Source organism: Amphiprion ocellaris, chromosome 18 (genome assembly GCF_022539595.1).
Source record: "Amphiprion ocellaris isolate individual 3 ecotype Okinawa chromosome 18, ASM2253959v1, whole genome shotgun sequence".
Lineage (NCBI taxonomy): Eukaryota > Metazoa > Chordata > Actinopteri > Pomacentridae > Amphiprion > Amphiprion ocellaris.
In genome coordinates, this window is record NC_072783.1 from 11,535,177 (window position 1) to 11,562,855 (window position 27,679).

The following is a 27,679-nucleotide window of genomic DNA, read 5'->3' on the forward strand; positions in this document are numbered from 1 at the left end:
AAGCGCTTTTCCAAAAGCTCAAAGACGCTGAAATACACGGGCCGATTATCCTCCAAACTGTTCCATAATACACATTTTCAAAGTGTCCCATTTTTCCAATAATCACTGCACTGATATAGCACATATTCTTTCCATGAGTTGATAATATTAATATTGTATAGATACTTCCATATCTGCAAAACATAGATATTTCATAGGTTCGTCTCAGTGTAGGAAATAACGACATTGCACACAGTCCTCTACATGTAGAAAATATTGATTGCAAAATCGGAATTGCGGAATAGTTTGACATGTGCTGCTTTTGACACCCAGCTCGGCGCTGGATGGGAACTGTTATCAAGTTGTCTGCACTGAGCAAAAATACTACACCCGGAAATGGAGAGCTTCCTACCTAAATAATGACGTACACTGAACTGTGGGGCTAAAACACCATATTTTATTTACGGAGCCTATTGACTGAATACGCTACAACAGAAACACACGGTAATGACCAATGGATAAACTAGCATTAGGCATATCATAGTGATTTTGTGAGATTTTTATTTTGAAAGGCATCTTGCTCCTAGTCAACAACAGCTGCTTTCATGGCGAACTGCAAGTCGATAAAGTAACGTTAGTTTGGCGATGTGACTTGTCTGTCAGCTAACCAGTGGAGGGTTTAAAAGTTGTGTACGTATGTGCTGTCCGCAGCTCGTCCATGGTGTTGCTGTAAGGAGAGTTGCAGTCTCTTAAAAGGTGAGTTTTGGACGCAGCAGTAAACTACTTACGGAGCATGAAAGTGAAGTTTTGGTCGAGCTTTGCTGCTTCAGTAAGCCTCCCTACTATGCTAGCGTGAAGCTAGCTCGCTAACGTGACGCCGCCTTCTCCCACCAAAGTATCAAACATAACTTAAATCCACCACCTTCCCGTTCAGCGCATGCATATCTGTTAAGCAGTACTTATAAACTGGCATTTTCAGATTCTGTTAATAAAAGGCGTGCTTTCCCCAGAGCCCGTATACAGTGTGCAGTAATGATAGCAAGCTAAGCTATATCCTAAAGTTGCCTGCTGCAGTTAGGCGTTCTGCTGTGGTGTTGTCTGGTCTACTACTACTACTACTACTACTGAATGAACTACTGCTGTCCTGTTTTATTAGCTATTTCTCAGGTAGATGACCTAATTTGCCACTATACACGGCATCATGTTTTCTGAATGATTCATTTGTTGTTAAGTCAAAAATTGGCATTGATTGGTCATGCATGCAAAGAAATGATTTAACTAGACTGCTAGGCTGATTGTGTATTGTAGATATGAGGAACTCTGGTCTTAGTCAGAATGAACATTTCTGTTCTGATATTCACGATATTTTTCTTCCTATCCCATAATTGTTATTTCTGATACCCAAAACATGATTTCGCCCCGACAAATTGTCACTTTCACCAATCATGTACATGGGGTTTCTCATGACAGATATTTACATTTCAGCTGCTGATCTGCAACGTTGCATTATTTTTAGTGTCACATATTTACAGTTCAATAGCGACTGGTAATAATTCTAGTTCCATACATTCTTAAATTCCCTCAGGTCAAGATGACTACATTGTCCTTTTCAGATATCTTAAACCAAGTTTAAATTAGTCAGAATTACCTAAATATCTTGAACATTATGACTTATGACAAAATGGTGTTGCCCAGCTAACACATGGTCTTTTGAGATGGATTATTGATTTGGCAAAATGGTGTTGCATATATCTGTAATGATGTCAGAACCCATAGCAAGTGGGAAGTAAAGGCGTCTTGTCTTAAACATATGGTGCTGCAGCTGTAATCACATCTGACAAGCCATTTTGTGGTCATGTCAGAGCACACAGGCTGCAGATCTAACAAATTTCAACCATAAGTCTCCTATAAACAAAGCTCCTGTTTTCGCACAAACATGTGGCTGATAAGTTCTGCATTTTTCACAGCATTCTCTAACAATCTTATCCACCACAACACCCGCCATTACTTCCACAAACACGCTTCAAGTGCTTTTGCATCTTGCTCAATAATTCAGACTAGTTGTAATGAGGTTTGAGGTATCTGCAGCTGTTATTGTGACTAGTCCAAACTGAAATTCAGAGATCTCTAACTGTCGCTTTGACTGGTCAGAAGGATGTTTCATTCAGGATGCTACTGAATGAAAATCCTGATTAATCAAAGGATATTTAGGACTAGTCCAAATGATGTTGTTGGTATCGGTAATTTTAATATTAAAATTGAAGTTATGATGCTCAGTGATGTGCTGACTGATATGTCTTTGACTCTGCCCTCCAGTAAACAGAAAGCTTATTGTCAAAATTGACAGTTTGATTTCAAATGTTGACTAGATAAATTCATGTTTCATATTAGTTCTCAGTAAAGATCAATCATCTTATGCATTCCAGCTGATGCTTACTGTTCTTTTTACTCTCTCTCTTCTACCCCGGCTTCTTTTACTGCGATCCCCTCACTTCGACAGGACCACCATGGCAATGTGGATCCAGGCCCAGCAGCTGCAGGGTGAGGCGTTGCACCAGATGCAGGCACTGTACGGCCAGCACTTCCCCATTGAGGTGCGACACTACTTGGCTCAGTGGATTGAAAGCCAACTCTGGTATGCAATAGACCTCTATCATTATTTGTATTCTGATGTGTAAAGCTCAGTATCAGTGTGTTTGGCTACAAGATGTCTTTTGCCGGATTTTTTATTTTGCCCACCCTACCTTCCTCATATAAATAAGATGGATGCTGCTACAAGAGTATGGTCATGTCTATCTATCTATCTATCTATCTATCTATCTATCTATCTATCTATCTATCTATCTATCTATCTATCTATCTATCTATCTATCTATCTATCTATCTATCTATCTAAAATAAAAAAATAAAAAGTATATATACAGTGGGAGAAAAGCACAAATTTCGCATGTATGCAGATGAAGTAACCATCTAGTTATCTAACTAGTTTACATGGAATGGCAGGAAACAAAAAATTCTGCAAAATCTTAAACTGCCAAAAGAATTAGGTGGTGTAAATCTACCAGACCTGTATGTTTAAAATAAAGCAACACACGCAAGAGATGCAGTTGCTTTATCTCAAATTTCAAAGCACAAAAAAATGTGCTGACAGTGGGTCGACAGGCAATCATTAATAAAATATCTCATAAAGTATTTGATATATCAAGCTAAACAAATTGGTGATCAGGTAATCAGTTAACTTGGGTACTATCCAGAATTTCTAAAGATGAAACAAAATAAACTTACAAGAGCAGCTAGTGTTGGTGAAGCAGCAGTGAGCTTGACATTGGTCATGGATCTGTTAAAAATCCGAAAATTTAAACATGCCTTTCCAGGGATTCAGTGGAGCTGGACAACCCAGCTGAGGAGACCAAAGCCAAGCGTCTGCTGGACAACCTGGTGACAGAGCTGCAGAGGAAAGCCCAGCTTCAGGGAGGAGAAGATGGTTTTCTGCTCAAGATCAAGCTTGGCCACTACGCCAGCCAGCTCAAGGTACCAGTTGAGACAAGGGAACTAACATATTCAGAAAAGTTGTTTCATCAGTCACTGGAGCAATATCCAAACTTTCCCACGAATGCGTCCTGTTGGGTGCATTTTTAACCATAGTCTCCTAGATCTGGTTCTCAAGATAACCTGTCTAACCAAGTCAGCAATCATTCCAAATTGGAACATTGGAAGGTAGGAGAAAAAGCCATTTGTCATAGAGACAGAGGAAGAGAGTATTAGTGTCTACTATCAATGTCTCTAGGGAGAATCTCAGTGTTTTTTTTTAGGTTGCTCATCTAAAAAATGCCTTAAATAGTAGAGTAACAAATGCCAAAACACAAATTAGTCACGAAAAGGTGGATTTTGATTTTGGCATGCAAACTGTTTATTAAGTGTCTTGTTTTAGATGGATATTGGTGCTGAAATGCGGAATCCTTCCCTTAATCCCCTCATATAATGTTATTTACCATTGCTAGTGCACGCGTGTCTGTAAATGTGACAGTTCAGTTCAGACTGAAGTGCCGAGTTGAAAGTGAAACAGAAATGTTACTATCTAGTAAAAGTACCAAAGCGACTTTTATGGAAACTTGACCAGAATGCGCTCATGTTAAATTGTCCTCAGATTAATGAAACAATCCATGTCCGAAAGGGGCCATAGTCTGCATGTGAGGAGTTTAGGGAACAACGGTAAATTGTAGTGTCTGTCAATAAGCAGATGTTCAGAAAACGAGGTGTGTAGCCTCCGTGCAGTTTATAAGATTGATATCAGATAAGCCCTGTGAAGAGACAGGCAAAAGCACAAGTATGTTTTTCTAATATAAAGTCTGAACTCACTATCAATTTTTACATCAGTGCAAAAGTTGGGTATGCAAAGACAATTATTTTTTCAGCATAAAAGGTTGATTATTACAAAGATGTACCAAGAACAGGGGTGGAGAGGTGTGACTAGATCATGTGCTGGTGCTGAGAAAGTGTATCAGTGAGAAAGTTAGCCTGGAGCACAGTACCACAATGTACATTATTTTCACAATAAGAAATGCAAACAGGTATGTTACAATGATATTTTAAATCCGCCTGTCTCACTGTAATAAGAGCAGGGTCATGGCAGGTAACTGTACAGAAAGCGTTTTGGCTCTATTGTTGGATTTAACTAACTGATCTGATTTTGAGGATTGTCTGTCATCTCTGCAGAGCACTTATGACCGCTGTCCTTTGGAGCTGGTGCGATGCATTAAACACATCCTGCACTCAGAGCAGAGGCTGGTTCAAGAAGCTACAAATGTAAGTATTAAAGGAATATGGTGGTGGTGGTGTTATCATTTGCAGGAATCCAGGGTACTGTTTGGAAGACTGATAAAGCCATTATCCCTAAACAACACATTACACATATAGTGTCTTTATATTCTTAGAACCAAACTGAGGGGAAAAAAGCACCTTAGAAATGTTTTGTCTGTAGGCCAGCTGTGGGAGCGGGGGGCAGGCCATGGACACCCTATCCCAGCGGCATCAGCAGATCAATCAGGCCTTTGAGGAGCTTCGCCTGGCCACACAAGAAACTGAGAATGAACTGAGAAAGCTGCAGCACAGCCAGGAGTACTTCATCATCCAGTACCAGGAAAATCTCCGCATACAGGGTGAGGAGAGACAAGGACACAACATAATGCATTTCTACTGATTTTAAATGTCTGATATGTTCAGTGCCTGATCTCCTGGATCAACTACTGCCATGTTCATTTGATCAAAATAATATGTAATTATTATTATTACAGGAATTATGATGTTAGAATATTAGCAGTGTTTCAGACAAGACTGTCTGTCTCACTCCTTCTCTATGTCTGTAAGGCTTTTAGATTTAAAAATGGATAATTATGTCTATGGAGAATATTCTTGCATTTTTTTAGTTGTTGCATAGCAAGAATATGGATATGCATGTACGTATGCAGCCATAAGGAACCCTACTTTAAAATTAGGACCATTATATGTGTACTGTGGCTCAGCAATGTTTTAGCTCAAAATTGCAAGTGAATTCACTACTCTAAAGGAGGAGTACAATTAATAGGCTGGTCATTTTGTTTTCATTCCATTGTCACAATCTTTTGTTCTAGTTTGGCAGTTGTTTACCTATTTTAGGCCCATTATGCTCTATATGAAACCAATGGAGGAACAGGCACTGGGAAGTTTGAAAGACAGGCCAGGGTTTCAGAGCGTGATCCTTTTAGTTAAGGTGTACTGCAGTGGAGGTTGCAGGTAGGGTTCTGGTGATGACTGACGCATATTTTTGCAGGTAGAGGAGTGCAGATTGGCTTTGATAACATGTAGGGTGGGTGTGAGTATTTAAAAAACCTAAGAGTTATTTTTTCTACCCACTTTTCTGTATTACATTGGAGATCAATGATTGTCTGATGCCAGCAGCTGCTGCTGATTCCTCTGCCTATGTCTGCTGCTCCTTTAGACTTCACTACAGTGCCCTGTGCTTTGACTTACAGGTGTTTTGGTGTTTTTTTGTCTATCCTATAAGAACAAATCACTGCAGTTTTATGTTCTGCTATTGCCTCATATTTTGTAGGGAGTCCTGCGTATATTAGTGACATTTATTCATGTTGTTTTAGACGAGTCTTATTTTTCTTTTTACTATTTCTGTATTAGGTACGAACTACAATGAACTACAAAGTTTGTCTTTTTTAAATATTCTAATGTCCTTTTTGCACTTTATTGGTGTTACCACATGCTGGGAATAGTGTACTGTTATTTGCTGCCCTTGGTGTTTGATACAGCATTTATAAGCACTGTCGATGCCCCGTGTTTAAGCATAACCATGTGTACCGTAGCGTTACTTTTGGTTTGGGGAAGGGTCAGCAGATTGTTTCATTCGGGAGGGGTAGGTCAGTTGCAAAGAAATTATGAAAGTGAATGTGTGGAACTCTGTAGGCACATTCAGTTATCTTGTTGACTTCAAAACTTGTGCTTGGACTGCAATCACTGGCTTGTTAGAAGTCACCTTCTTTACTTCAAGGGTAATCAGTGTAATTGTATTGGCTGGTGTTTGTAGCATCTTACCTGTCTGTTGCGTCTTTCTTTGTTAGCCCAGCTGAGCAGCTTGTCTTCACTGCCTCCAGCTGAGCGGACCCAGCGGGAGACCACCCTACAGAGCAAGCGAGCCACTGTGGAGGCGTGGCTCACTAGAGAGGCCAGCACACTACAGAAATACAGGCTTGTATGTGACACGGCACACGCACATCATATGTTGTATCTGTGCAGTAATTTGAGCTCACAAGGAGACACAAAATACTAGCGCATTTCAAAGAATGTAAATATCTAGTGACAAGTTATTTTTCAATATAATTCAAAACAGTTAACTTTAATGTATTCTGTATTCATTATATGCAAAGTGAAATATTTCACCCTGTTTTCATTTTAAAGCCTTCAGCTCATCTGTACTTTTGAGTCAGATGTTTCTCATCTTCCTCTTAATAATATTCCATACAGAGTTTTATGGGGTTCAAATCACGTAAGTTGGTTGATCAATTGTCAGAGAAATTTTCTGAAAGACACACAGCATCACTGAAGTCAAAGCAGAGTTTCTTTAATTCTTGCAGCAAGGAGACAAGCCTCACACAGAGGTACAGGGTTGTCTGAATATTAGATTCTGAAGGTGCACATTTTTATAAAAGTTATACGACATTTGGAAACTTTGTCACGAATGCTTTTGATTTCTGCTCAGTCCTGCTTAGCGTGTGATCACCTCATGACTGCGTGATATCAGACAGTCTGACTCAGCAATTTTTTGAGCAGCTTTAGGTTCTCATCGGTATAACAAACCACATTTTTCTAACACCAATCAAGCACAGTAATGTTATGGTCAGCAAACCAATTTGCAGTTTTGGTTCTGTGGTCAGGTAGTAAGTCCTGCAATAAAAGGAAATGGGAACATCCTGACTAGTTGTCTCAGCAGGTAGTAGCTTGTTTTTTCTTCCTCATTGTGGCAATTGATGCACAGTTGATTCTTGGATCTGTAGCTGCTTTGAATGGATCCAAGTGATTCTCCTGACTTGTTGAAGTCAGTGACTTGCTTTTTCAGATCTGTGCTGACCTTCTCAGACTTCCCATTGTAATGTTTGTAGTTGAGTCTGATGAGTGTTTCAGATGGGACCTAATTAAATTGTCCCAGAGAAGTCAGCAGCTATTGTCAACTATATTCACTCACAAGAATTTAAGAGGCCATGCTGCTCAGATATCACATCAGATCATCAAAGTTGTCACAGATTTTGTTACACTTCCAGAAGACCTAAAATAAATTGGTGACAATGCTTTACATTGTCCAACCTACCCAAAAGTTCCAGACATTGACATGTCAGTATTGAGTGACAGTCATAGCACAGCCGACCAGCAGGAAGTCAGCCTTATGTGACAAACATCTTTGATTTAAATGAAATTTTCATGATGAGTTCTGCACGATATATCGCGACATCATACATGCTGGTTACATGCTCTCTAGCACAAGATAATGGACACAGGAAGTGATACAAAAAATGCGCTACATCATGTCCACTGCCATGCATTCCAGGCAAGACACAAAAACGTACTTGCCTGCAGTGAGTGATGAGCAAAAAAGTGCAGCATCAGATCACACCTTAGTGTGTGTTACATTACTGTCCAGATGTGCATAGCATGGGTGAAAAAAGCCTATTGCTAAAGGCCCTGGTAGTAATTTGTCGCAGGTATAACTATCCCATTTTAAGTCTAAATGAGTAGGTTTGCACAGTTAAATAACACTCAAAGCACATAGACAAGAATTTTAAAGTAATTAGGCTACTGCAGAGCACTTAAACACACTGACTGATTTATCGCTAAGCTAATTTTTCTCTTGCTTCTTTGTTTGTTGTATGAACCTTAATAGTGTTGTGAATGTTTCTTAGTATGTGGCTCTGTGTTTGCAGAATTTGTCTGAACAACATCAGAAGACCCTGGGCCTGCTGAGGAAGCAGCAGACTCTGATCCTGGATGAGGAACTCATTCAGTGGAAGAGGAGGCAGCAGCTGGCTGGCAATGGAGGTCCTCATGAGGGAGGACTGGATGTTCTCCAGTCCTGGTATATAGTGGAAATGTTTATTATTACCCAGTTAAACTGGCATATAATATTATACAGTGCAGTTATGTCAATGCATTTTTGACCAGTGACACCGTTTATGTAATTTTGCCTCTATATGAAGCAATCAAGGTGAATTGTAGACTTAGTTTGAAATCAAGAGGTTCAACAAAGATATTGCACAGGCAGAGTGTGCAGTTCAGGAGAAAGATTGTTGATCTTTAGATACAGTAGTTGGATTATTTAGACTAGAGGTTAGTTAGCATGTGATGGATTAGCCATCCCTCCTGCTCTCATTGCCTCAGCACACACATGCATAGAACACACTGGAATAGTGCTTTGTAGATCAGTCTGAGCAGCTTTGTGTGTTCTTCGTTCACAATGCCAGGACTTGGGTACATTCTTGAAGTAGTGGTAATATTGTATATAAACTAAAAAAAAACCCAACATCTTTCGACATTCAGGAATGTTTCTCTTGAGTGTAGACATCTATAGTGTTACTGACTTGGCTAGATGTTGTGAAGGGTTTTTCCTGACCAAGGAAAGAATTCTTCCACTGTCCATTTTAACTGTGGTCTTTCTGGCGTTTTTGTTTTGCAGACCTGAATACTGCATTTCTTTCAATCTCTTTAAATTGCCAAGAAATGATGAGGAAATGGGCCACACCTGGCCATGAAACTGCTTAACGCTTAACTGTCTGATTACTTTTTAGCCTGTAAAGGCTGAGGAACTATTAAAAATTTAAACGGTTCGTGCAATGCTTTTCTTAAACCCCTTGAATAATGTCTAACATGTACACTTCCACCAAATCACAATAGCTTCATTTCAAATAGATTATGGTGGTCTACAAAAATAAAATGACAGAATTTGTGTCACTGTCAAAATACTAATAGAGCCGTCTATACTCACATAGAAAAACTCAGCAAATGATGGCAGTGTCATTTTCTGCTGTCCTCCTCTAATTCATACCGGTGATGTCTCCACCTCCCTTCCTTCTCTTCCAGGTGTGAGAAGCTGGCTGACCTTATCTGGCAGAACCGACAGCAGATCCGGCGCTGTGAACATCTTACCCAGCAGCTTCCTCTGCCAGGTCCAATGGAAGAGCTGCTTAGCAAACTCAATTCTGACATTACTGACATCATCTCTGCCCTGGTTACCAGGTAAGAAATTGACTTTACCACTTATTCATGTATCAAAATCAACTTCTCTAATCTCTGGTCTTTATGTTAATCAGAGCCTCAGTCTGCATTACAGTTCCACAATTACTCTTCAGCTTAACTACAGAATTACACTTGAATTAGATTAGGAAGCAGAAGTTCAGCTTCACTTCTCTATGGTGTCTTACTCTCTCATTTCTTGTTAAGCCACTCATGCTCAGTTTCTGTTTCTCTCTTCAAGAAACAATGAAATTGCATTCAAAGTCTTTTAACTAGTAGACATATACTAAAGGCATCTTGACTGTGTTCAGCTAAAGTTATCTGATATGAAGTGACCCAGAGCTGGCCGATGTAGTCCAAGAATGAGGTCTTATTATTATTTTGTTTCCTTTTTCAATCTTATGATCATTTTCTTGTCACTATTTCCCTAGTAACCAGAGTTATATGTGCAAGACCGATAAAAGGAAAAGCACCATTAAGAAACATTTAATGTTTTACCTTTTTGTTGTAATCGGAATTTATTAAATCTGGAAGATGTGAACCTCAGCAACAGCCTCACATAACTTGGTTAAAAGCATCATATGCTTAAATAATGCACAATAGTAGAATCTTACTTGTAACAACCAAACTGCCAAGTGTCTTGTTGGCAACCTTATTGAGAAAAACTGTTGACTGTAGGACTAACCCAAATTACATGTCTTTTGTTGGTTTTATTCACCATTCCATACCACTTCAGCAACTGGAAATAGTAAATTGCCCAGGTAAACATGACACTGAATTTGGCTGTTGATCGTCACTGTTATTTTAACAGCCAAGGGGAAACTTAAGGGAAGTTTACATGACAACAATAATAATACAATATAGATTCTATTTTTTATCCCCTTAGGCTTGTGAAGTGGTGTTTGACCTCATAACTTAAATCTACCATCCTGTTTCAAACACACTTGCAGATTTGTGACTTTTTTTTTTATGTCAAGAAAAATATACCTACATTTGTCAAAATTGTGCTAGATGGACAGGGAGACGGGTTAAAAGTTTGAAACACTATTATTATATTTCTCTTGTCTATGTTGCACTTTTTGACTTCCTGCACTATTTATGTTGAGACCCAACCCCAATGTAATCCTCTAGTACAGGGTCTTATGCAAGCCATTTATGCCCTTATAAAGCCAGAGAGACAACTGAATGTTTTTTTTTGGGGGGGAAATTATATAGTTTGTTAAAAGTGTATATGAACACGGTGTGTGTGTGTGTATACATTCTCACATTCAGCTATAGGTGGCTCCACACTGTTTACGGTCTTAGCTGCATTTCAGTCCCATTCTCTGTTGTTGGAGGATTCCATTCGTTTTGTGCCTTTTTACTGGACCTGTTCACACCTAGCATTTACATACGCCTTTGGACATCTGATCACCATTGAACAGCTCTCGATAGGAGAGTAGACAAAGGGCTACCTATTTAGTTGACGTCTTCAATGTGAGCACATTGTCATTATCATTCGTTTTTTTTTTTTTTTTCTTATTCTTTCTGCCTCCTGCCAGAGAAGTAAGATCTGACTACATGCGATCACTCATGACTCATGTGGAGATGCGTTCTAATGCCGGATGTGAGCTGACATACTTAGAGCTGCCCACTTGTGCTCAAATGACCCAAAATGCATGTTAATAACAGGTGTGGACAGTACCTCAGACCCCCACCCTCTGTTATTGCTTACAGAGTAACTTTCACTGAGGAAATGTCTGATCATCATTCACTGTGACTGTACAGTGAGCTAATGTCACACTGATGTCACTGTTGTAGGAGAACTTAATCCTCTCGTGAAAAAAAACACGTTGACCGTTATCTCACTGCTCCCTTTTTTCTTTAGTACCTTCATCATTGAAAAGCAGCCACCCCAAGTGTTAAAGACCCAGACCAAGTTTGCAGCCACAGTCCGTCTTCTGGTCGGTGGGAAGCTCAACGTCCACATGAACCCACCTCAGGTCAAGGCTGTCATTGTTAGCGAGCAGCAAGCCAAGGCTTTGCTGAAGAATGAGAGTACACACAGGTGAGGGGCACATGCCAGCATATAGACGTGTCCGACGCAATACAGTAATGCAAGTAGTCTTTTGGATATTGAAGAGCAACTAATTAGTCAAGTGGTAGTTTAGTTAACATATAGTTTTAATGGTTGTCTCATCATACTGGGAAATTAACATGTTTAATTGTTCATGGTTGAAGTTGTCCCCAGAAAGAGTCACAGACGATGTGTTGAATCCTATCTGTCTCCTTTTGTCTCGGTAGTGAAAGCAGTGGGGAAATCCTCAACAACAACTGTGTGATGGAGTATCACCAGGCCACTGGCACTCTCAGTGCACACTTCAGGAACATGGTGACTCAGACTTCTTGTCTTTTTGTCTTTTTGAGCTCGTCATTTCCTGTGATATCAGCAACTCTTTGCTGCCTGCCTTTACTGTATTCATTTGTTTTCTCTGCAGTAGTAGAACATCATAAATTACTACTGGCTAACTAACTGTAACTTGACACTGCTAGCCTTGTAACATTAAGGCAATAAAGCCCATAGTGCAATATTCTTCTTATTCAAAATTAATATCTGATGTTGGGAATAATTTAAAAATGTCTAGGTCTCAACAATTACAGAAGCCTTGCTTTTTAATTAGAATTTCCACAAGAAATATTGTCTAATGTTCTGCTTGTACTGTCCTTTTATGCTGTTCTGATTGTGTTGGACTAGGTTTTAACTTAATGCATATGAAATCACTCCAATGTTGGATACTGATAGTGACTGACAGATCGTGATTAAGATTGCTAAATATGTGAGTTAATTGCTAATTACTTGTGTCTGAAATATCAATTCCATTAATTATTATTAATAATATGACAGAATACAGAGTTGTAGCTGTTTATCAGAATTAGCTGTACAATAGCAAGTTTATATTGTATTTAATTTTATTGAGTTTGACAACCTAAATCAAACTACAGTGACACAGCATGGATAACAAAGTATATTAAAGTATATCGAAGTGAATCCCCACGCTAATACAATTGCTACGAAGTTTATACTATGTACTGTTGTTGACAGTGCACTATTTTAACATTTAACAATACAAACTAACATTTTAATATGGATTATCAGTCTTAATTTTGAGTTTCTTTCAATGTGAATGCTGTAAATACTTAAAACGCTGTTAATGTAGAATAGACATTGTGATGAATAAGTAAACATTTACATTTAAAGAAAATAACAGTATGAATAGAAAATCTGGTGTTAACATTGGTCACTCTGTAGACTGACAGAGCAATCGCACAGTTCAGTTGTTTAAGAATGCACAGCACCATTTTCATTGTATTAGAAATTTGTCGCTAATGTCTACTTGTGTCTTTATTGCGTATGTGTGATTATAGTCACTGAAGCGGATCAAGCGTTCGGACCGTCGAGGTGCAGAGTCAGTGACAGAGGAGAAGTTCACAGTCCTGTTTGAATCACAGTTCAGCGTTGGGGGCAACGAGCTCGTCTTCCATGTCAAAGTAATCGGATGGGACACATCATCTTTTATACATGTGAATTGTAGCTGAGCAGAACTGCTTGGTTACTGAACAGTCAGCTTTACTCATAGACCACAGTTGAACCAGAGTTTTATGGCTTTGTCTAGTTTGAAGCTTTTATTAATTACCGGTCGGTTTGAAGTCCAGAGGCCTTTTCTATAATCTGCTAACAGCCCTTCTTCTTGTGTCTGATACCTGCAGACCTTATCCCTGCCTGTAGTAGTGATTGTCCATGGCAGTCAGGACAATAATGCTACAGCAACAGTCCTGTGGGACAATGCCTTTGCTGAGCCGGTAAGTTGGCTGTTCCTGGACAGTCTCTTTTAACAATGGCCTTTGTAGACTATTGTCAGACTTATTCTTTAAAGGTGTACTCTGTATGGTGTCACATGTTTTATATTTTCATTTACTGTATTACTCTCACTAGACTGTATAATGTGCTTTTTGTAACGTTTTAGTCTGTTACTTTGTTATAGCCTGTAGTGATTTCTGTGGGCCTTTGGTGTAATCTTTTGAAATCTTAGAACACACAAGAAAGATGTAATTTCACTGAATTAATCAAAGCAACTGTACAGTCCGATACAGAGTTGCAATCTGAACGTCTCCGCTGCCTTGCTTTTCCTCTTTGTTTTCCACCCTGTTCATCGTCTTATCAGGGCAGAGTGCCATTCATCGTGCCAGACAAGGTGCTGTGGCCTCAGCTGTGCGAGGCCCTCGATATGAAGTACAAGGCAGAGATGCACAGTGGGCGTGGCCTGTCAGAGGATAACCTGGTCTTTCTGGCACAGAAAGCTTTTACAAGCAGCAGCAATAACCCAGAAGACTACCACAACATGACTATATCCTGGGCCCAGTTCAACCGGGTGAGGCCAGCTTGTTTCCTCAGCTCAGCAGCTGACTGTTCTATTCAAACACATGTGCTTTGTGAGAGTGTTTTAACTACAAATCCCTTCCTCACACTGCACCTTCATTTCAGATGCTCATACACACAAACACACACACACACGCACACACACACAAACAAACAAGCACATGCACAAGGCTGCGTATAATATAGGGCTGGTAATCACTTCCTTACATTAACTGACATTAATTTTCTCAAGATTTAACCTAAACTGAACCTTTATAACCTAACCTAAACTAAATTTTCACCTTGAGATATACTGTCTAATGAGAGCCTGTGTAAATGGATTTTTAATACTAAAGCACAAATAGTACAATTACACACACATACACAAAGTACATCAGGGAGTTGAAACATATCACTGAAAACATAGAAGCATTAAGCTACCAGAATGCAAAACTAGAAGGGCACTATGAGAGCCATCCTCCACCAGCACCATTGTCTTGTCTTTTGGTTTTTGTTGTTGAGAAAATGATCCAAACCCTTGTTCCACCGCTCCAGCAAGACTTTGCTTGGTAATTTTTATGTAATCCTACTGACAGACAAAAGAGACGGAAAACATACAATGCTTAACAAATTTGTTAGACCACTACTTATTGTAAGGTGTTTGCTACCGCTGTCCTAAATTAACAGTGTTGCTGATTACCGAAATATTTTTTTATGTTTCTGTAATGGTTAATATGCCATTATGTGCAAACTCTTTAATCAAAATGATATCTTTAATTCTAAAATATAATTATTATTGTTATCCATGAAGTTTAAAATTTTCTGTTTTACAAAAAAGCAGAAAAAATAGTGAAGAACATAATTGATTGAGATGCCAAATTACAATTATTTGCTTGCATTCTTGATCAGAAAAAATAGTTTCAGTGGTTGCATGTTATTGTTGATTAATTTCAGATTTTTCAGAGAATTCCAGTGTGCTGGCTCAAATTTGGGTATAAAAACATCAATTCAATTTGAAATTCCTCACTCCTGTTCAAAATGATGAAGCGCAGGAAACTCACTGAGAAAGACAGTCTGAATTACTGCACTTCATGATGTTGGATGGTCTTTGAGACAAATAGAGAGACATAAAGTGTTCTCGCAGTGTGGTCAAGTATGCCTTGGACTACAGAATGCAGAGACTGATACTTAGAAAATGCTCTAAGGAAGAGGCTGAAAATGAAAGCTAACTGAAGCAGATATCAGGCACCTCAAGAGACACAAGGAAGACCACTGCTGATCTTCAGGCAGAGATTAATGCTTCTAGATCAGAGTCTGAGAAAGTTTCCAGAATGACCATAAGGAGACAACTGAAGGAACAAGGCTTAAAGGGATGAATAGCTGCTCAGAAGACATTATTGATGCCTGCAAACATCTAAAAATGCTGAAAATTTGCCAGAGAGCACAAACACTGGACTGTAGATGACTGGAAGAAGATACTCTGGACGGACGAGACCATGTTTGAACTGTTGGTTCAGCATCATTGTGTTTATGTCTGCAGAAAAGCTGGAGAACATTTTGATGCTAGATGCATTGCACCCACAGTGAAACACGGTCGAGATTCCATTGTGGTATGGTGTTCCATTTGTGGAAAAATCATGGGCAAATTAGTTAAAATGGATGGTATCTTGAACAAGAAGGTCTACCACAACATCTTGGTGCATCTTGGAATTCTTTGTGGATTGAACCTGATTGGTTGTGGGTTCATATATCAAGAAAACAATGACCCCAAGCATACTTGAAAGCTGTGCAGAGACTACTGGACCAAGAAAAAGGAATCTGCAGTACTGGAACTGATGGACTGGCCAAGTCAAAGTCCAGACTTAAGTCCTATTGAACAGATCTGGGATTTATTGAATTCACAAATGGATCACACAAAAGTTTCATCCAAAGCAAGTCTCTGGGAACAGCTAGAAACTGTGTGGAACTCAATAACAGTAGAGACTGTCGAAAAGTACAAACAATAACAGCAAGAATGTAAGCTGTTATCAGGGCCAAAGGGGGTCATACAAAATATTAAGATTTTTGGTTAGTATATGTGAATAAGGACTGTTTAGTTGTTCCAGTTTGTTATTTGCCTAATAAATAACAATACAGTTTTTAGTTTGAAACAATTTTTTGACAGATTTCTAAAATCTTTGTGTTTTCTCGTTTTTATAACAGGTGGTCTAATAAATTTGTTAAGCACTGTACCCTGACCTTGGCTCCTGGTGAAGGAATAAAGGTGGAGTAGGGAAGAAGTCATACTAATGCTTTACTAGAATTCGCAGTTACTGACTGACTTCAGTGTTTGTGATCACAGTGTTTGATTAATGTGACTTCTCAGAGTAGCCTGATGTTTACATGTAAACATACTAACAGAGTGGACTTTAATTTGTACAGGAGAGCTTACCGGGACGCAACTTTACCTTCTGGCAGTGGTTTGATGGAGTTGTAGAGCTCATGAAGAAACATCTCAAGCCTCACTGGAATGATGGGTAACATCTTATGTTGACTGGTATAGTTTTTCATTAATCGGTAGCATGAGGTAATACTCAGATTAAGTATCCTGTTCCAATGTTTTCTAAGACTGAGGAAAAAGTGACTATTTGTACTGTTTGACTACCTTCTTTAGTTATATGTATTGCCTCTGACCACAACCAGCAGAGATGGATGGGTATGTGCTCTGCTGCACTTGTGAGACTTCACTTGTGATCAAAATGTTTGTGTGTTAATGGTGTGAATATGTTTATAGGGCCATTCTGGGATTTGTGAACAAGCAGCAAGCGCAGGACATGCTGCTGTCCAAACCAAATGGCACATTCCTGCTGCGATTTAGCGACTCTGAGATCGGAGGCATCACCATTGCATGGGTGGCCGAAAATCCCAACAAACCAGGTACCAACCTGCTCTGCTGTTCAAGTTCCTTTGGAACTATAAGGCAGTGAATTATAATGTCAAGAGAAGAGCACACAGCTGAAATGAACTATATATATACAGGCAAAATGTTCCTCTGCTGGAAATACCAGTTTCAGTTTTCTTCCGGCAATGTTGGCCTCTACTTCCACTCATGTCTTTGAATGTTATGTTCACACATGCATGTGCAAAATAAATAGACCATACTTGTCGCTCACATTATATCTATGTTTATTCTTTAGATACAATGACTGTGATTCTCAATTTCTTTCTCGTAGGCGAGAGGCTAGTCTGGAATCTGTTGCCTTACACAACCAAGGATTTCTCCATTCGCTCCCTGGCTGACCGCATCAGTGACTTGAACCATCTCCTGTTTCTCTATCCAGACCGGCCCAAAGACGAGGTCTTTGCCAAGTACTACACCCCTCCACTTTGTATGTATCTATAATTCTTGTTTCTATCAACACATCACTGCTATGAATTTAATAATCCCATCTGCAATTAAGATGCTTTTTCTCAGGGAAATGTGAGATACTTTTGTGACATTGATTTGATAATATGTAGTCTATATGTTTCACGAGCTTAGACCATAAAAGTCCTAATTAGTAAAAGGCATCCAGTATGACACTGTAAAGCTGAAAATATTCTGGAATTTAGATGTTTAAGTAGTATGTCTCTCTTGCAGCAAAAGCAGTGGATGGATATGTAAAGCCACAGATCAAACAAGTTGTGCCAGAGTAAGTTGTTCTTTTTCTCTCTGTCTTTCTCCTCTGTTAAACTGTTACACGAAACCTAGCTCAAAACAGACACAGAAAAACTGAAAAAAAAATACTACTGCTGGTTCTACAAAGCTACCAATTAATGGTACACTGGGGAAGGAGAAAATTGTGTGAGCTTACTAACTGTAATGCTTCTGTTCCTCTGTACATTTATGTGTAAACATGTTAAAAAAAAAAAAAAAAAAGACTGCAATACTGAATTTTTAAATGTTTTCAACCTGGAAGAAATTTTCCAAAACCTCAGTTTTTCGTCACCTATAACTGCGTTTGTGTGTGGAGGAAGCTCAAAACCCACATCAAAAGGTACTTTAGAGACAATACCTGCGTATGTGGGAAATGTTTTTATTATTTAAGTGTCAGTCAGTATTGCTGTAGTGGATAATTATCATTTAACATTCTAGAAACAGCTAAAGTATTGTGTGGCATGTCTGGTAGATTCACCACCCCGAACCCTGAACCCAGCGGAGGAACATCTACATTCATGGACCAGACAGCTTCTCCCTCTGTGAGCCACCCCAACAACTTTGGTGTCTACCCGTCCATGTGAGCACCTCCTTCAGTACACTTATTTGCTCGTGTAAACACAACATGAAGATGGGCACTTTTATTACATCAAGAGCACTTTAACTTTTGATGTTTTGATGAAAATACTTCATGTAACTACATGTTTTAATGCAAGACTTGCTTCAGCTGAATTAGAGGTTCCCCGTCTTTGTTTCACTACTATGTATCAACTGTCCATGTGACCGAACACTGACATTCAGTGAGCTGTATAGGGACAATAATTAAAGTTGTGAACAAACATTTACATGCACTTGTAAAGACGATGTACACTCCCCTCCAGAAGTGTTGGAACAGTTAGGCCAATTCCTTTATTTTTGCTGTAGACTGAAAACATTTGGGTTTGACATCAAACGATGAATATGAGAGAAGAGATCAACATTTCAGCTTTTATTTCCAGGTATTTACATCTGGATCTGATACACAATTTAGAAGATAGCATTATTTGTAATGGAACACCACATTTTTAGGTGCGCAAAAGTAGTGTAACAGATAGAATTAAAGTAAATAAGACTGAATATTTAGTTGCAAATTCTTTACTTGTAATAACTGCATCAAGCCCGTGACCCACTGACATCACCAAACTTTTGCATTCTTCTTTATGATGCTTTTCTGGGTTTTTCAGTTGTTGTTTGTTTTGTGGGGTTACTCCCTTCAGTCTCCTTTAGCAGGTAAAATGCAGCTCTATAGGGTTGAAGTCTGGAGATTGACTTGGTCAGTCTAAAACCTTCCACTTTTTGCCCCTGATGAACTCCTTTGTTGCTTTGGCAGTGTGTTTTGGGTCACTATCTTGCTGCACAATGAAGTATCTCCCAATCAGTTTGGTTGCGTCTTTCTTTTAATTGGCAGACAAAATGTTTCTGTAGACTTCTAAGTTCATTTTGCTGCTGTCATCATGTGTTCCATCATCAATGAAGATTAATGAGCCCGTCTCAGAAGAAGCCGTGCAAGTCCAAGCCATGACATTACCTCCACTGTGTTTCACAGATGAGCTTGTGTGTTTGGGATCATGAGCAGATCCTTTCTTTCTTTAAAGCTTTCTCCATCACGTTGGTAAAGGTTCATCTTTGTCTCATCAGTCCATAGAACTTTGTCCTAGAATATTCGAGGCCCATCTCCGTATTTTTTGGCAAGTTCCAGCCTGGCCTTCCTATTCTTCTTGAGTGGTTTACATCTTCTGGTGTAGCCTCTGTACTTCTGTCCATGAAGTCTTCTGTGAACAGTAGATTGTGATACCTTCACTCCTGTCCTCTGGAGGTTGTTGCTGATGTCACTAAGAGTTGTCTTAGGGTCGTTCTTTGCAGCTCTCACAATGTTTCTGTTGTCAGCTGCTGCTGTTTTCTTTGGTCTACCTGTTGGACTCTGCTACTTAGTAAACCAGTGTTTTTTTTCTTCTTCAGGACATTCCAAACGGTTGTACAAACCCAGATGTTTTCAGTCTAGAGCAAAAAGTAAAGGAATTGGCCTCACTGTTCCAATACTTGTGGAGGGGAGTGTACATCGTGGTAGTCTTTAGTTTCCAATAACTCCTTTAACTCTTGATTTTTTATGATGGAATCACTGAAACACCTGTCTTTGTCACAAAAAACAAGCGTGCATTTTAGTTCTTTCATAGATTTAATACAAGTCTTCAGGAAATATGACAAAATATGCTGGGTCTTTATAACTGTATTGTACAGTATGCAAACTGTTGTTTATTGAGAGTTGTACTCAGTAATTTTTATCTTGCATGTTTTCTGTGATGTAGAAAACTTGCAAGTCTGCTGACCGTCTCATCACACAGCTTTAATTCAATTCAGTTCAGTTTGATTTATATAGCGCCAAGTCACATCTCAAAGCACTTCACATCATAAGATGAAGACCTCACAAAATGCATACAGAGAAGCTCAGCATCCAACGTTTCCCTTGAATTCCCCACAAGCCATCACTTTGCAATAGTGGGAAGGAATGCAAAAACTCCTCTTTACTAGGAAGGACAGGCAATTACAAAATACAAACAAAAGACGATATGGGTTTGTTAAAACAGTTACAGGACTCGACACAGACAGGGTGGGTTAATCTTATAGGGATTGTACATGATTACAAAACAATGTTTTGTCAAGCTGGCCTATCAGATATCACAGAATAACTTCCCAGTCAGCCTCCATCATGAAACTCTTGGCCTTTGTGTCCTGTCAGGAGTGACAGCATGTTGGATCCAGATGGGGACTTCGACCTGGAGGACACAATGGACGTAGCTCGTCACGTGGAGGAGCTCCTTCGCAGGCCTCTGGCCAACCAATGGAGTAGCCAGCAGTCCTGAACCACAAACCTAAAGCTGCTGTACACTTTCAGGTCTCGTACATCTTGAAATACACAAACCTCATACTGGAGTGCAACCTCAGCAAGTCAGCCACTCTGGTAGACCTGCATCATTTCACTATTAAGGTCCTGTTTTAGCCGCCTACAGAAAAAGAACATGTCTGTAAATAGAAAAGTCACCTAAATGTCTCTTTAAAAAAGTAAACCTGCCATTTAGAGTCAGTGCTACTGGCATTTGACATGAGCTTGATGTCCTCTCCCACGTACCATAGTTTCTCAGGGTTGTTGTCTGGAAGTGGTTTGGTTCAGTACGACTTTTATACCAAGTTGAGAAATACAGTTAATTTTAATGGAAGCTTTGCTTATGTACCCAATGAACTTTTAGCTGACACCAGGAGACTTTTATAGAAAAATTCACAGAAGACAAACTACCTGCCCTTTACACTATTTAATTTTTTTTTGCCATCAACACAGTTGACATTGGTAAGTGTGTCTAAGTGCTGACACAAAAAACTGAATATTTGTAAATTTTTTTGATATGTAGAAAATCCAGAAATGTGTTGTAACAGATCAAGACAAACAAAGTGAGACTATGTAACATTTGCCTAACATTAGCTAGTGTAAACATGAATAGTCTTAACAGAATGATGGCTATCATCATTCTGAGTTTTTCTTTAACTCTCAGAATTCTTTTGAATCAGGACGTTTTAAGGATGTTCTCATCTGACTGACAGTCAGTGGAAGAGCACAAATGGCAAGAAACGACCAACATGAATTAGTCAGGTACATCAGAACTGTTGCTTTATGATTAGCTTAGCTGTGGCTTAAGCTTTAACACAGGATTAAGCCTCTCCTGAGGCTGCAACTGCAACTCAGCTGCTGCGTCCTGTAGAAATCACCAAATGCCAGTGGAACTCACTGACCTTGTCCTCAATACTGCTGCATCCCTAGGTTACCTGACATCTAAAACAAGTAAAACTGAAGTCTCTACAGAAAGAGTGTTACTGATGATGTGATCCACTGATTAGAAATAATGTAGTGAGTAGTACAGCAATGCAAGGTCCCAGGAGAGCCAGTTGATTTGTTCATTGTGCTGAATCTCAGGAAAACAAAATCACATGTGTATTGTAAGAGCAGGTCTACATTTTATTGTACATTATTATCATTGATACTGTAGTAGATTTTAAGGAGAGTAGTTATTGTACAGACCAAATGTTTAACTATATAATGGATATTTCTATTGATACATTATTTTGTTGTCATTCAAACTGAAACTATACTGATAAAACATTGTGTATTTTTAGTGATATTTCTGACTTCTGTCTTCAGCAATTGGGAAATGAGTTGAAGTGTAAAATCAAAAAGCCAAAGCCGTCAGTGACAATGGTGAAGGTGTAGCTATATGCTGACTTTCTCATAATCATCATCATTTTGACACAGCTGTCAAGTTTAACTCAGGACACACCTGCGTTTAGACACCTGCAAGTCTTGTCTGAACCTGTTGTAAACCACAGCTAAGCTGGTCGGATGCTAAGTAATAATAATAATTATCCTCACCAAGTACAACAGCAACAGTCTCTGGTTACTGAAGTTTTACTTTTTTGGTAAAACCACTAAAATATTTCCTGTAACATGCTGAAATATAGCCTAACAGTAGCACAGATAGACAAGAATCAGAATGTAAGTAAACTGACACTGTAATGTCAGATACCCAGAAATATTTATGTAAAATTTAATAACTTTAGCCACTGTAAGCTGCTGCCTACATCCGAGTAAATTAGACCATAGTGGCAAAACCCTGAGAAAACTTCCACACATGGACAAAATTGTTGGTACCCCTCGGTTAATGTAGGAAAAACCCACAATGGTCACAGAAATAATTTGAATCTGACAAAAGTAATAATAAATAAAAATTCTATGAAAATTAACCAATGAAAATCAGCCATTGCTTTTGAACCATGGTTCAACAGAATTATAAAAAAAAATAAACACATGAAACAGGCCTGAACAAAAATGATGGTACCCTTAACTTAATATTTTGTTGCACAACCTTTGAGGCAATCACTGCAATCAAACCATTTGTGTAACTGTCAGTGAGAGTTCTGCACCTCTCAGCAGGTATTCTGGTCCACTCCTCATGAGCAGACTGCTCCAGTTGTCTCAGGTTTGAAGGGTTCCTTCTCCAGACGGCATGTTTCAGCTCCTTCCACAGATGTTCAATAGGATTTAGATCAGGGCTCATAGAAGACCACTTCAGAATAGTCCAATGTTTTCCTCTTAGCCATTCTTGGCTGTTTTTAGCTGTATGTTTTGGGTCATTATTCTGTTGCAAGACCCATGACCTGCGACTGAGACCAAGCTTTCTGACACTGGGCAGCACATTTCTCTCTAGAATACCTTGATATTCATGACATTTCATTGTACCTGCACAGATTCAAGACACCCTGTGCCAGATGCAGCAAAGCAGCCCCAGAACATAACAGAACCTCCTCCATGTTTCACAGTAGGGACAGTGTTCTTTTCTTGATATGCTTCATTTTTGCGTCTGTGAACATAGAGCTGATGTGTCTTGCCAAAAAGTTCCAGTTTTGTCTCGTCTGTCCATAGGACATTCTCCCAGAAGCTTTGTGGCTTGTCAACATGCAGTTTGGCAAATTCCAGTCTGGCTTTTTTATGATTTGTTTTCAACAATGATGTCCTCCTTGGTCGTCTCCCATGAAGTCCACTTTGGCTCAAACAATGATGGATGGTGTAATCTGACACTGATGTACCTTGACCTTGGAGTTCACCTTTAATGTCTTTAGAGGTTGTTCTGGGCTCTTTTGTTACCATTCGTATTATCCGTCTCTTCCATTTGTCATCAATTTTCCACGTCCAGGGAGGCTGGCTACAGTCCCATGGATCTTAAATTTCTGAATAATATGTGCAACTGTAGTCACAGGAACATCAAGCTGCTTGGAGATGGTCTTATAGCCTTTACCTTTAACATGCTTGTCTATAATTTTCTTTCTAATCTCCTGAGACAACTCTCTCCTTGGCTTCCTCTGGTCCATGTTTAGTGTGATACACACCATGTCACCAAACAGCACAGTGACTACTGTAACCCTATAAATAGGCCGACTGACTGATTACAAGTTTGTAGACACCTGTGATGCTAATTAGAGGACACACCTTGATTGAACGTGTCCCTATGGTCACATTATTTTCAGTCTTTTCTAGGGGTACCATCATTTTTGTCCAGGCCTGTTTCATGAGTTTATTTTTTTAAATAATTCTGTTAAACCACGGTTCAAAAGCAATGTCTGATTTTCATTGGATAATTTTCATAGAATTTTTATTTATTATTACTTTTATCAGATTCTAATTATTTCTGTGACCATTGTGGGTTTTTCTTCCATTAACTGAGGGGTACCAACAATTTTGTCCATGTGTGTAATCTAGCCTGTTATTCAATAATTAGTTTTTTCCCCTGTTTCAGAGGTGACATATTGCGGCTATAAAATATTTCTTCCTGCATAGAAGAATTTGTCCTGTAAAGGCAACAAGCTTGTGTTACCATGCATCTTCATTTTGAGATACGAAAAACCTTGTTTCAGTACTGAAAATAGAACTTTACATCTGCTACAGCTATTTAATGTTTCTTTATAAACATTTCTTGTGCTACCCTGCATTACAGCAACATGGTCATAGGTGATGTGATGTGATGTAATCAAATCAATATGCACTTACTAATTTTATGTTTTTGGTCAGAAGGAGCTTTGCATACAAAAGTTGGCGTAGTATGTTTTGTAATGATACTCGGTTGTTATTTTAACCCTACAGAGTGGCCTGCTGTCCATGAGAACCTGAAACCTTTGGGGATTGGCAGTGTAATCAAATGAGGCTTCAGTGTGAAGCAGGAAATGTGCTCACAGTGGTTTATCATTGTCACTTACCAGTGTCAAATCGTGTTATTGCATTGGAGTTTATTAAATACAGACACGGGTGCCTTAGCTGAATGTCGAACATTTTAGATGATTGTTTTGGTCTTTTAGGTGATAAACCTGGAAACATGGAAAAGTATCACTCTAAACTAAGTGGAATTTGTTTACCCAAACCACAGATTATGGATATGAGGTGCTCAGGTGATTTAGTATTTCACTTTTATAAAGCTCAGGGTTGCAAAAAAAGAGTGGTGAAAATCAAGCTCCAAAAACACTTCATCCCCTAATATGTAACATAATGCAACTCGAAAGCATCTCCACAACTCTAGGCTGTTATGCAGACTTATATAAATTTGTAGCCTCCGAACCCAAACAGAGTTTCTGCAACTGTTTCCACAAGATGCACAGTAAATAAGACACTGTGCATTTCCAGTTTGATTTAAATGCATCATTAGTGTTTGGTAAAATGCAAGTCGGGATGTCTTCAGAGATATGGCAAAAGGACTCTTTTTTCAGTCTTAACTTCACAATACAAAATATTACATGACTACAGCAGCTTATATGACATGTAAATACTCCATTTAATTACTGAAAAAGTTTATGTACTGCATTGTTAATTCCCTGCTTTTATGATAAATTTCAGATGCATTTTGAAGACGTTTTTACGAAATTGTATGAAATGTTATTCTGTACACAGTTTGTTTATTTCTATTGTGTATATGAACACCTGTTGGTTCTGTGGGGCTGAGGTGCCTTGTCTTGTTTTGGGAGTTTTCAAAATGCCATAAAGGCTGTGTTTGCAGGACTACATCGTCACTGTACATCAAAAGCTACTAATTATGATTTAATACAGTTATTCAGTGTACCCACAGTGTTGGTTCACTCCTCTGACGTAGTGTGTGAGCTGCCTGACAATTCATTTCCATCCAAACATAAAGGTGAGCTCGAGATTTAGCCTTTGTAGCCAGAATTTGACTAAAACTTTCAGTTCAGTTTGAAGTATCTGCATCCAGTGTTGCTTTGTGGAACTGGGACTGTGGAGGTTAGAGTGAATGAGTATTGCGTTTTTATAGAGAACCTTAAAAATATTCCGTCTACAAGTATATATACATCTTGTCAAAATAGTACCTAAACTGCTTTGTATGTGCTGTCTCTCAAACTTAGCTTGGCTGTCTATCAGTGAACATCTTTGGTAATTTACTCATACCCCATACTTTGTAGTATTGTAAGTAAAACTTATTCTATTCCCTTGGCCAGAGTAATCAGACAGCAGCTCACTAAGGTTGCAAGCAACAATTATTTCCATTGTTGATTATTTTCTGCAGATTTTCTTTGACAATCATCAGTGAGTCCACTGGTCCACAAGAAATGGTGGAAAAATAACACATTTTTAGAATCAGATTTTTCCAGTCAGCGATCCACAATGCCTGTTTACAGTCACATATGAAAGAAGCACAGTGATGAAACCAGTAACCAGTATAGATTTTTATATGAAAAGGGACTTGAACTATCAATTATCGTTACAGTTTCGGATTCATTTCAAAACCACCAGCATCTGCTTCATTCTCTCAGCTCTGCTCCCTTATGATGAGTGAATTCATGACTGCTTGTACACATAAAGCTCTTTCCGCATTCTCGCTTATAATGAAATAATCTCTGTCATCTGTACCTTGTGGACTGGTAACGGATAGAACTCTTCATACAAAACATTTTAAAGCCACGCGATTAACACTGCACTACTAGTACCAGCATCAACCAAGGAATGCCTAATCAACTAACGTAGAATGAACGTTAATCCCTTAACCCTCAGGAAGTGTGTCTGTGGAATGAATGTCAATGAGTCCAATCAGACACCTCCAGTGTAGACAGGACACATTTCGTAGGCATTTAGTCAGATTGTACAATACAAGCTGAAACACAAACTAATAAATCATGCCAGCAGTTGCTGATGTTCATGCAGTAATCTCCTGTTTGTCTTCAGTCAGTTTAATGTATATGTTTAATGTAATTCAGTTCTCTGGGCTGTTGTGTGTTTGCTGGCTTCTGTAAGTTCTGTGGTCTGTCTGGGGACATTGTGCCACATTTTACTGGAGGCTGGAAATGGGAGTATGACAATAAATGTTTTTTTTTTTTTTTAATGAAGCATTCTGTTGTGGGTTAATCTGCCTCCTCAGTCTCATATACTGGAGCAGGGGTGTCAAACATGTGGCCTGTGGGCCAAAACCAGCCCTCCAGGCGGTCCAATCCGGCCACCAGGACCACTTTGTAAAATGTAAAAATTACAGAGAAGACGTTAACTGTAAATTTGTAAAGCCATAAATTTAAAAAAAAAAAATAAAAAATCTAGATCATGACAAGTTGTTTGATCATAAAGGAAAGTACTAGATTGCTCACTGTTCTTTAGTCATTGTGTCTCATTTTTGCAATAGTTTGTCTTCTTTTTTTGTCTGACTTTTGTTGTTTGTCTCATGTTGTTTGTCGTTTTGTTTCTCGTTTTTGTCTTTTTATGTTTCCTTTTTGTCTTGCTTGTGTTTTTTGCCTTATTTTTGTTGTTTTGTTTTTGTCTGTATTCGTTGTTTTGAACATCGTTTGTGTTGTTTTATGTCTCGCCTGTGTTTGTCCACTTTTTTGTTTTGTTTCGCGCTTTTGTCATTTTTGGTCCCGTTTATGTTATTTGTGTAATTTTTTTGTCTAGTTTTTGCAGTTTGTCCATTATTTTGTCGCTTTGTAACTTTAGTCAAATTTTTGTCTCTTTTTTTGTTTTGATTCATGTCATTTTCCTCATTCTTTGTTGTTTTGTGTCTCTTTTTTGTCATTTTATGTTGTTTTTGTAATATTTTGTCTTTTGTTATTTTTTTGTCTGACTTTTGTTGTTTGTCTCATGTTGTTTGTCGTTTTGTTTCTTGTTTTTGTCGTTTTATGTTTCCTTTTTTTCTTGCTTGTGTTTTTTGCCTTATTTTTGTTGTTTTGTTTTTGCCTGTATTCGTTGTTTTGAACATCGTTTGTGTTTTATGTCTCGCCTGTGTTTGTCCACTTTT

The 27,679-nt window shown here is 38.7% G+C and overlaps 1 protein-coding gene across 3 annotated transcripts; it reads left to right on the forward strand.

The window, feature by feature from the left end:
• The first annotated feature begins 399 nt into the window (after window positions 1-399).
• Window positions 400-26,776, forward strand: LOC111565177 (signal transducer and activator of transcription 5B-like). 3 transcript variants are annotated; one of them, XM_023265196.3, is made up of 20 exons: window positions 400-483; window positions 691-735; window positions 2,480-2,614; window positions 3,354-3,510; window positions 4,696-4,785; window positions 4,961-5,138; window positions 6,588-6,718; window positions 8,442-8,593; window positions 9,595-9,750; window positions 11,615-11,794; window positions 12,031-12,118; window positions 13,153-13,275; window positions 13,495-13,587; window positions 13,950-14,156; window positions 16,565-16,659; window positions 16,917-17,059; window positions 17,356-17,511; window positions 17,763-17,814; window positions 18,292-18,399; window positions 20,596-26,776. In XM_023265196.3, the coding sequence occupies exons 3-20, from the start codon at window positions 2,487-2,489 to the stop codon at window positions 20,717-20,719; spliced, it is 2,361 nt and encodes a 786-aa protein (XP_023120964.2). In that variant the 5' UTR covers window positions 400-483; window positions 691-735; window positions 2,480-2,486; the 3' UTR covers window positions 20,720-26,776. The 3 variants fall into 3 exon arrangements, with proteins under 3 accessions (XP_023120964.2, XP_023120965.2, XP_054860625.1); XM_023265197.3 differs by lacking the exon at window positions 400-483 and having other exon boundaries at window positions 504-735; window positions 20,596-20,751; window positions 24,541-26,776; XM_055004650.1 differs by lacking the exon at window positions 400-483 and having other exon boundaries at window positions 505-735.
• Window positions 26,777-27,679: the final 903 nt, after the last annotated feature.